Source organism: Fukomys damarensis, unplaced genomic scaffold, assembly GCF_012274545.1.
Source record: "Fukomys damarensis isolate Sample0158 unplaced genomic scaffold, DMR_v1.0_HiC HiC_scaffold_23, whole genome shotgun sequence".
Classification (NCBI taxonomy): Eukaryota; Metazoa; Chordata; class Mammalia; order Rodentia; family Bathyergidae; genus Fukomys; species Fukomys damarensis.
This window is the reverse complement of record NW_022900935.1, coordinates 48,478,314-48,489,343: the sequence shown is the minus strand read 5'-3', so window position 1 is coordinate 48,489,343 and position 11,030 is coordinate 48,478,314. Positions and strand designations below refer to the sequence as shown.

The 11,030-nt window shown below is 38.0% G+C and overlaps 1 protein-coding gene and 1 pseudogene across 1 annotated transcript in view; one reads left to right on the top strand and one right to left on the bottom strand.

Annotated features, from left to right (window-relative positions):
- The window catches only part of LOC109118471, a 5,218-nt pseudogene extending 1,309 nt beyond the window's left edge, over nucleotides 1–3,909 (top strand).
- Nucleotides 1–11,030, bottom strand: part of Efcab3 (EF-hand calcium binding domain 3) — a 215,970-nt gene that overhangs the window by 73,738 nt on the left and 131,202 nt on the right. Inside the window, 1 exon segment of the mRNA XM_019209488.2 lies at nucleotides 8,016–8,120. Within this exon segment, the coding sequence (XP_019065033.1) occupies nucleotides 8,016–8,120 (105 nt within the window).

Genomic DNA, 11,030 nt, shown 5'->3' with positions numbered 1-11,030 from the left:
GGGGGGGGTACTGGGTATCAAACTCAGGACCTTGTGCTTGCGAGGCAGGCAGCAGAACCACTGAGCTAAATCCCCGGCCCTAAGGATGTTTCTAATATCTCCTTGGAACAGATGCCAGGAGAGCCAGGTGGGATAAGTTGAAGAGACACAGGTGCTTCCCGGCTTTTCATGGAGAATAATGTCTATTTACTGAGAGTTTGGTCACCCTGTAGGAAAGCCTGCTGGCAGTCTCTTAGATATAGGCTCTCATGCCAAGATGGAAGCAAGCCCAGGAGAAGGCATATTGGGGCAAAAATTGGAAAAAAATATCTAAAGCTAGACTCTGGTCAGAAATATTTTCATTCAACAGGAGAGCCTTTTAAAAAAGTTAATCTTATTGATACATTTAAGGTACACAATATAATGACATTCATCAATGGAAATTTGCACCTTTACATAATCCATCTTGGTTCTTATTTTTTCCCCATTCCCCTGCCCTTCCTCCCTTCAACCCCTCCATCACTCTTTATCTAGAAAGACTTTGTTTCCATTTTTTCATTTTCTCATATTAATTCCATTCCCTTCTTTCCTTTCTCCTAACCCTCCCACTTCCCTTCCCCTTTGCACCTTTTCGTCCTATTTCACATTATCTATTATGCTTTTTAGTACTTATTTACACTTTCAGTTTCTCACACTAGAGAAAGTATTCAGTATTTAAACATGTGTGTCCTATTTAGATTACTTGAGAGTATCGCCTCAATGTACATCCATTTAGCTATAGATGTCTCTAATTCCTCATTTTTTTATGGCTGAGTAGTACTCCATTTTAGGAAAACACATTTTCTTTATCCAGTCTCCCATTGATGGGTGATTGGGCTGCTTCCAAGTTTTAGCTATTACAAACTGTGCCACGGTGAACACGGGTGCACATATATCACTGTGGTGTGATTCTTTTAATTCTTTGGGGAAGATACCCAGCAGGGGACTAGCTGGGTCAAACTGGACTTCAATCCTAGTTCTCTGAGGTATCTCCATACTGATTTCCACAGTGGTTGCACCAGTCCACAGCAGCAGAGCAGAGTTCCTCTTTCCCCACAGACCCTCCAGCATTTGTTATTGGTTGATTTCATGATAGCAGCCATTCATCCCAGGGGCTGAGGTGGAATCTCATCAGCGTTGTTTTCATTTTCATCTCTTGAGTGACCAGTGATGTTGAACATTTTTTCATATGTTTATTTGTAATTTCTACTTCTATGTCTGAGAAATGTCTTTATTTCAGATGCCCATTTTTGGGTTGGTTCTTTAAATTTAGGAGGTCTGATTTTTTTAAAATTCTTTATATATTCTAGATAGTAGACCTTTGTCTGAGGAACAGCTGGAAAACTTTTAAATAAGAGATCCGACTTGTTGATTGTGCTAGTTCATGGGCAACTGAGGTTTTGTTCATAAAATCTCTCTCTCTCTCTTTTTTTTTTGTGCCAGGGATTGAACTCAGGTCCGTGTGCTTGCAAGGCAGGCAGCAGAACCATTGAGCTAAATCCCCAGCCCCATAAAATCTTTTCCTACACCAATGTCTTCAAGAGTTCTACCTAACCTCTCTTCCAGCTGGTTTAGTGTTTCTTTTTTTCTCTTTTTTTTTTTCAGCTTTAAATGAGTTTATTGGTACATTTTAGGGATACAGTACAGTTACATTCATTGTTGGGATTAGTGTTTCTTTTTTAATATTTAGATCTTTAAACCATTTCGATGTTAGTTTAGTGCATGGTGAGAGATATAGGTCTAGTTTTATTGTCAAGTTGAAACCCAGTTTTTCCAGCACCATTTATTAAAGAGGCTACGTTTCCCCCAGTGAGTTTGGTTCCTTTGTCAAGATGAGGTGGTTGTGTCTGGACTTGTTTCTGTATCTTTTAATCTGTTCCACTGGTCCTCAGGTCTGTTTCTTTGCCAGTTCCATACTGTTTTTATCACAGTAACTTTGTAATATACTTCAAGTTGGGGATTGTGATATACCCCCTGGCTTGTCTTTATTGCATAGAATTGCTTTTACTATTCTAGGTATCTTCTTGTTCCAAATGAATTTTTGGATTGTTTTCTCAAGGTCTGTCAACTATGCTACTGGGATTTCAATTGAGATTGTATTGAATCTATATAGCAGTTTTGGAAGTATGGACATTTTCACTATGTTGGTTCTTCCTACCCAGGAGCAAGGGATGTCTGTCCATTTTCTGATATCCTCTTAGATCTCTATTTTCAGAGTGCTATAATTTTCAGGGTAGAAGTCTTTGGTTTCTTTTGTTAGGTTGATTCCTAGTTCTTTCAGTTTTTTGGATATATTGTAAAAATAACTGCCTCATTCCTTTCTCTGTGAGTCTGTTTTTCATGTACAGGAAAGCTATTGACTTTTATGTGTTGACCTGGTATCCAGCTACTTTACAGAATTTTGTTATTAAGTCTAGAAGAGTTTTAGTGGAGCTCTTTGGGTCTTCTATATAGAGTATCATGTGATCTGCAAATAATAACAATTTGACTTCTTTATTGCCTATCTTTATTCCTTTTATTTCTCTCATCTAATTGCTATGGCTAATGTTTCCAAAACTATATTGAACAGCAGTGATGACAGTGGACATCCTTGTCTTGTTCCTATTTTAGTGTGAAAGATTTCAGTTTTTGACCATTTAGTATGATATTGGCTGTTGGTTTTTTTATAGATGGCAATTACCAGATTGAGGTAGAAACCGTTTATTCCAATTTTTTCGAGGGTCTTTTTTAAATCATAAATGCATGTTGGATTTTGTTGAATGCTTTTTCTGCATCTATTGAGATGATCAAATGGTTTTTATCCTTGGCTCTATTAATACAGTATATTACATTTATTGATTTGCATATGTTGAACCATCCCTGGGATGAATCCCACTTGGTCAGGGTATATGATCTTCTTGATGATCTTCTGCATTCTGTTTGCCAGTATCTTAAGGATTTTTGCATCTGTGTTCATTAGTGGGACTGGCCTGTAGTTTTCTTTTTCTGTTGGGTATTTCTCTGCTTTGGGATCAAGGTGATGCTTGCTTCCAGGAATGGATTTAGGAATATTGCTTTCTTTTATTAAAGATTGCAAACATACATGATAACAAGAAATGAAGATACTAAATAAAAATTTCAAGTATACATATATATGACAGCAAAGAAGGATATGAAATAAACAAAAATTTATGCAACAGACTAATAATCAAAATACATTATTAGTTTGATATGATCTTTAAACATTGTGTTCTTTCTCATTTTCTTATCATATAATATTTTTGAAATAATGTAATTACAAATAAAACAAAGTTACATATTATAGTTAAGAAACTGTCCTCAAAATTTTATGATTTATAAACTAGGAGTATTGCTTTCTTTTAAATTTCATTGAAGAGTTTAAACAGTAGTGGCAGTAATTCTTCTCTAAACGTCTTGTAGAATTCAGCAGTGAAGCCATCAGGGCCCAGGCTTTTCTTTGTTGGTAGGTTTTTAATTAATTACATTTTCAATTTTATTGATATTGGATCATTTGGACTTTTTAGGTCACCTTCATTAAACTTTGGTAATTCATATGTATCTAGGAATCTGTCAATTTCTTCTGTATTTTCCATTTTATTGGTGTATAGATTCTCAAAGTAGGTATTGATGAGCCTCTGGATTTCTGCTGGATCCCCTGTAATTTCACCCTTTTCATTCCTAGTTGCATAGATTTAGGCCTTTTATTTCTTCTTTTTGGTAAGGTTGACTAAGGGTTTGTCAATTTGTTTATTCTTTTGAAGTACCAACTCTTGTCTTTATTGATTTTTTGTATCAGTTTTTTTTAGTCTCCATTGCATTGATTTCTGCTTTTTATTTCCTCCCTTGTATGAGCTTTGGGTTTATCCTGCTTTTCTTTTTCTAGAAACTTAAGGTTGAGCATCAGATTTTTAATTGAGCTTGCTCAGTTTTCCTGAGTATTCACTGCTATGGATTTCCCTCATAAGACTGCTTTCATTGTGTCCCACAGATTCCAATATGTTGTATAGTCATTGTCATTTAATTGTAGGAACTGTCTGATCTCTTCAATTTCCTATGTGACCCATTGGTTATTCAGAAGTGTGCTATTCAATTTCCATGTGGTTATGAACTTCTTGTGGTTTCTTTTGCTATTGATCTCCAGTGTCATCACACTATGGTCTGATGGTATACAGGGGATCACTTCAATTCCTTTGCACTTACTAAACATGTTCTATGAGTGAGCATGTGGTCTATTTTGGAGAATGACCCATGTGCAGCTGAAAAGAATGTGTGTTCTGATTTTGTGGGGTAGAACACTCTGTAAACATGGGTTAAATTCATTTGTTCAAGAGTTTGACTGTGTTCTAATATTTCATTGCTTATTTTTTGTCTAGTTGATCTATTTGTGGTCACCCACCACTACTGTATTAATGCTTATTTCATTTTTCATGTCTGTTAGTATTTGTTTTATATTGTTGGATACACTAGTATTTGGTGCATATATATTTATGGTTGTCATCTCTTCCTCTTGGATTGTTCCCTTTACAAGGATGTGGTGTCATTTGTCTCTCTTAGTCATTGTTGCTTTGAAATCCACTTGATCTGCAAAGATTATAGATACTCCTGCTTTTTTTCGGGTTCCTGTCACGTGGAATATTGTTTTTTACCTTTTAACTTTCAGTCTATGAGTTTCTTTTCTAATTAAGTGTGTTTCTTGTATGAAGTATATTGTTGGATCTTGCTTCTTGACCCATTTTGCCAGTCTATTTCTTTTGATTGGGTAGTTGAGACCATTAACATTGATGGTCATAACTGATATGTATTGACATATCCTTGTCACGGTTTTTCTTTTTGTTGGATTCTTTCCCCTTGCATGTAATTTTTTGTCATGCCTGATGGATTCATTCTGCTGGGCTTCCTGGGGTTGTGATCCTCATTGTCTTTTCCTAGGACATTTTAAAAAATTTTTTGGAGTGCTGGTTTGGTATTCATGAAATTCCTAAGGTGCTCTTTGTCATGAAAGTATCTTATTTCTCCATCAATTTTGAAAGACAGTTTGCAGTGTACCTCAGTCTGGGTTGGAGGTTGTTTTCCTTTAGGGCTTGAAATATGTCACTCCATGCTCTTCTTGCCTTGAGGGCTTGTGTTGAGAGGTTTGCTGTGATTCTGATGGGCTTCCCTTTGTATGTGATTTATTTCTTTTCTCTTACTGCTTGTGGAATTTTGTTCTTCTGTTGAGTTTCTGGAATCTTAACTATTATATGTCTATGTGTAGATTTTTTTAATTACGGCTAGTTGGAGTCTTATATGCCTCATTCATCTGTATGTCAGTATATTTTCCTCTACTTGGGAAGTTTTCTGCCATTACTTCTGCGAACAGATTTTTTTTATGTCATCTGTACTCTCTCCTGTTTCTTCATTGACTCTGATCAGTCTTATGTTATTCTTCTTTGCATCATCTAGCAGCTGCTGGATTGATTTCTCATGGCCCCTTACTATTAACAAATTTTTCTTTTCCTGGTCACTAATTGCAATTGTATCTTCTACATCTGAAATTCTGTCCTTGCATTTGCTCATTCTGCTGTATAAACTTTCAGTGGAAATTAATCTCTGGGGAATCTGTTTGCATCTATTTTATGGATTCTATTTTTTTCCTATGTTGGTGCTCCATCATGTTCTTCAGGTCTTCTATTTTTTATCTGTGTCCACTCTAGGTTTATTAGTCATGTCCTACACTATGGGCACAATCTCTGCTGTTATCTGAGAAATTATTTCTGATTGCATTTTTTCCAGGTCCCTTTCATTCCTAGTTCAGGGAGTCCAGGTGGTTGAGTATCAGATTGTTCCATCTTGTTTCCCTTTGGGTTGCCTTAGGTGATCTGGAAATCTGGTTTTGAGACTTTTTTATGTGTCTTCTCATTTCAACAGATGCAGCCTGCTATGCATTTGTTGAGGCAACTTTTTGTTCACCCAGTTGTCTTCAATTCTTAGGAAGCCACCAAGCAGCCTTTTCTCTGCTGCTCACCAGTACACCAATTTCTGGGTTCAGAATGGTGGCTTTCTGGATCCCTGAGCTGACCTGTTACTGGGGAGACTTCTGGCTGGGGCCTTTGCACACTTGGGATGGTATCTAGGTGTGCCTCTCACTGGGGCTCCTATGTACCTATTGTCTGGTAGGGCCTTTGGCTGAGGGCTGTGCACCCCAGTTCCTGTTGTCTGTGCAGGCTTCTGGCTAGAGTCTCCATGTCTTTATCAATGATATCAGGGAGAGCATCTGGCCATTGCTTGTGTGCCTGTGTAGCCCTTTTCCAGGCAGGACCTTGGCTATGGCCTGTGTGACTAAGCCACTGGGTTCAGGGAGGGGCCCTGGCTGGAATACACCTGTAGCTGCACTGCTCTAGTCCACACTGCTGCTCCCCAGGATCTGTGTGCAGTACAACAGGAAAGCTTTTGATCTGTCAGGTGAATGCTCATAAAACGGACCCTTGACTTATTTGCATGGGCTGGTTGTAACTCAAGTTGATCAGGCTTCTCTACACAGCCTTCAAAGTCTCTCTCCTGTATAATTTTAGGCCACACTTTTTTTCCAGGCAGATGTTCTTAGACAGACATTGGCCTAGGGTTTTTAATTAACCTTATACAGGAAAGGATACTGTAATCCAGAACTCTGTTAAATCTCTATCTGAGAACCATCCTCATGCACAAATGGCCAGCTTTTGGGTCATAACTCAAGATTTTGGTTGTAAGTTAAAACTAAAATTCCAGTCATGACCCAAGTTGTTTGTATATCAGACTGGTCATAACTTGAAGGTCCACTGTAGCTGGAAGGACCATAATAAACACAGAGCACGGGTCCTGAGTTTGATCCCCAATACCCGGGAAAAAAAAGCAAAAAACACAGATCATGGAATCCTTTCCATAGAAAAACAGTATGTATAAAACCATATCTGTGATTTTAGGCATCCGCTGGTGATCTTTGAAAGTATCCCCATTGGTAAGAGTAGACCTTGGTGTTGATAACATACCTTTCTAAATCTCTTTCCCTATTTCATGCTATTAACATGAATTATGAATTTAAAAGCAAAAAACAAAACAAAACAAAACCAAAACAAAGCAGCCCAAAACTTTTTGTATATTAGGACCAGCTCAGGGAAAAGTATTAATGAAAGTATCTGCAGGTAGCAGTGGCCTACCTGACATTTGTTGACTAGTTGTTTGACTGACAGTAAAACCCTGAATTAAGGGAGAAGAGCTGCTTATATTGAGTTGGCGTGTTCTGTCTCTACAGAAAGATATGTTGCCTGGATCTCTGATGGAAACTTGCTTTTTTCATCAGCCTTTTAATGGGGAAGGCACTGGCTCTGGGTTTGAATTCAAGAACTTTCAAAAAAGGAAATCTTAGCATGGGGCTCATCCCTTAGCAATTTCTTCCTCCTGAGTTTTGCTAGCTTTGCCTCTTTGACACTTAGGTCCAGCTAAATTGATCTTATTGAATAATTAATGAAGCTTTATCTTATTAAAAAAGGTGAGAAAGGAAGGAGACAATGAAGAAAGGAAGATGGATGAAGAAATAAGGCAAGATGGTTAACATTTATTAAATCTGGCCATTGGGCACAGTGTTTGTTATGTTGCTCTTTGCTTCTGTGTATGTTTGAAATATTCCATAAGATTTTTTTTTTTTTTGTACCGGGATTGAACTTGGGACCTTGTACTTGTGAGGCAGGCTGCGGCACCTCTGAGCTAAATCCCCAGCTCAGTCATAAGCTTTTCAAAGAGATTTTAAAAAACAGTTTACTTTCAGAAAGTACTTTCTCTCACACAGAAGCTGTAAGATTTCTCCTTGATATGAGGTGTGGTGTTTCACATCTGTTCACCTCACATTTGAGAGGCTGAGGCAGGAGGATCAGCAGTTTGAGCCCATAGTGAGCTCACACAGCGAGACCTTGTCTCAAAACAAAACAAGCCCCCAAACAAAACAAAATTTGTCTTCTAGATACAGTGGTATCTGAAATACTTACCATCAACTATCAGGTTGTTTAGTAGGTCCTCATACTCCTCTTTTCCAAGTTCAAGTTCCAAGTTTTCCATAAGTGTTTCCAGCTCATTAACATAGACTTTTTTCCCTTTGGAAAAAAAGAATGAAAATAAGAAATACAAGTAATTTCAAGAAGTGGAAGACGCTATCTTTTTTATTTTTTGGTACCAGGGATTGAACTCAGGTTCTTGCACTTGCAAGGCAGGCCACCGAACCGCTAAGCTAAATCCCCGGTGGAAGATGCTATCTTTGAGATCATGCATCACTCTAAGTGGAGAATGAAACACTGGCCATTTAAATGAACCTAGACAGTGTCAGATTTGAGAAGGGAAAATGCTCCCTCATCAATAAACTATAACTTTCAACTGAAGTAACCATGGATGAATAAGAATTAGACAAATCTGATGAACTGTAATAAGATAACCAACCTAAATGAAAGCAACCTTTCAAACTTGCTATGGTGATGTATAACCAACAACGATTTCTTCAAATATACCCAAGAAAGAATAGTAGTTTATGAGACATAAATTGAGAATCTAGAAACTAGTACAATAGTGTAGTAGCAGGGTTCTAATCAATGAGAATTTTTTTTTGTTTGATTTTTGGGGACAGGATCTCACTCTGAAGCTCAGGCTGACCTTGAACTCACTATGTAGCTCAGGCTGGTCTTCAACTATCAGCAATCCTCCTGCCTCAGCCTCCAGAGTGCTGGGAATAAAGCTGCACACCACCACACCTGATACCTTTTTTTGTCCATAAAACTATTTAGGAGGCTGGTACACAGCCCTTCATTCACATCATGATCAGCTGGAGACAGCGTTAATCTTACTGTTGCATCACAATCATTCCTAGCAATGCTATTTTTCCTTCCTCTTCCTTTTTCCTGTGTCTGAATAGTCTTCATGGCTCCAGGACATGCCAACACCAGCACTCTGATGCTTCGGGTCTCTTTCCCCACTCCTGTTACATTTCAGTGTCTATTCCTCTAACGGTGCTTGACATTCATCTTTTCACTGAGTCCTCACACCACCCCTGTGAAGGAGAGGCAGTGATTCTTTCCTACTTTAGATGAGGAATTTGAGTCAGGGAATGGTGAAAGGCTTGTCTGAGGCTGTCCAGGTAGTAAGGATTGGGTTTGGAGCTTAGGCAGGATTCCCTGTTTGCTTCCTGTGGTCTCTCCTTATTGTAATTTTTCCTCCCGTTGATATCCTTAGCGTATTTTTCTGTTTACTTCTTTAGGTACTTTCCCATGAATTTTATTTCCACATTACAGTTGATTTACCCATTCAATTTTCACAATAGTGTAGAAGATAGTTTAGTCAGTTTATGACTAGCTAGCTAGTAGAAGAAGGGCCTGAGACAGAGTAGGGTGATCAGTTATACTGATAAAAATTAAGAACAGTGAAATAGGACTTTGGAAAATGAATTTCCTCAGGCAGTATGGAATGCAATCCATACCATACTAAGATCGTGAAGGAAGGTATGGCCATTCTCTACGAGGATCCTGAAATTTGAGAAAATTATAATGCAAATTAAACAGCTCATTCTGAAATCCCATTTTATTGTAAACACTGTGTGAAAGAACTGCACCTGTAAAGGTGACTACTAAACAAGCAATTCCTGTACCCCAGTTGCCTATAATAATTCTAAATTAAGAGGCCATGCAGCTACACCATTTGGGACCCCTCCTGGAAATTCAGGAGCTGTTCGTCTCCTTATTTTCCATAAAACTTACCTAACCTCTTTATCTGGTTTGCAACTTCATTCTTTGATGTTTTGTGGAACCACAAACTCAAAACACACCGTATCTATAGTCTTTCCAAACTGTAATTCCACTTCTGGTTTTGAAGACTTATTTCAAATAAAACCCCAAAGGTGGGTGTGGTGATACACGCCTGTAATCCCAGCACTTGGGAGACTGAGGCAGGAGGATTGCCCTGAGTTCGAGGCCAGCCTGAACCACATAGCAAGACTGTTTTGTTTTGTTTTTTGTTTTTTTAAATCCCTTTCTATATACTTTCCTATCATTGGATTTACGTGGTAAAGGTCTAACTCTCAAGTACTTCCTGGTTTTCCCAGAAAACCTATTTAACTATATTAGTGTTATCCAGCTATAATGAATGCATATCCTTCCCCATAATGGCCTAAAACAATTGAGATGACACGTGTTTAAGCCTTTCAATGTGTTAACATATGCTTCTTGAAACATCGGAATCTGTATGTTTGGTTTGGTGCTTAGGATTTCATTATGTTATTATTTCATTAATGTTATTAACATTAACACTGCAGAATGCTCCCTTAAAATACAATTGTTACAGACTTTCCAACGTACATTAATATACTGCTGTGACTGAAAATGTTATAACTAAAATTTCATTTTAATTATTTCTGTTAAAATGATGTGATTTGAAATGTTAGACCTCACAGGTACTAAAAAAAAAGGATCTGGTACAAACTTTATAGGTACAGAAATTGAGACATAAAAAGGGCAAGTGATTTGCCCTACAAAATAAACTGTGATAAGATTAGAGTGCAGGAGTTTGAACTAATTCTAGTCTATTCACCACACCAGTGACTCCTCACATCCATCGCACATTCACCCCAGCAACTTGTTTTCCAGACACCTATTCATGGCTCCCACTGTGGTTTCTGACATAGGAGATTAGAATGTGACAGCCTAGGTGGAGAAGCAGGCGTGACCGTGCACAAAACCCCAGACCACAGTTCCTCATGATAGCCCACTCTGTTTCCTGCACGGTGTTCTTTTATCTTGCTTTTTCCTCTTTTACTCAGCCCACGCTCGCTCTGTAGAGCCAGTTTCTCTCAGTATTCACTCTTACATTTTCAAATAAACTTTGCCACTGCTTTGTGCTGGTTCGTTCAATTCTTTGTTTGAGATGAGCGGAACCTGGAAGCTAACTTCAGAAGGAGAGAGGTGAGCAATCCAAAACCTGGTAATATTTAATTGGCAAGCCACTTTTTTTTTTTTTTTTTTTTT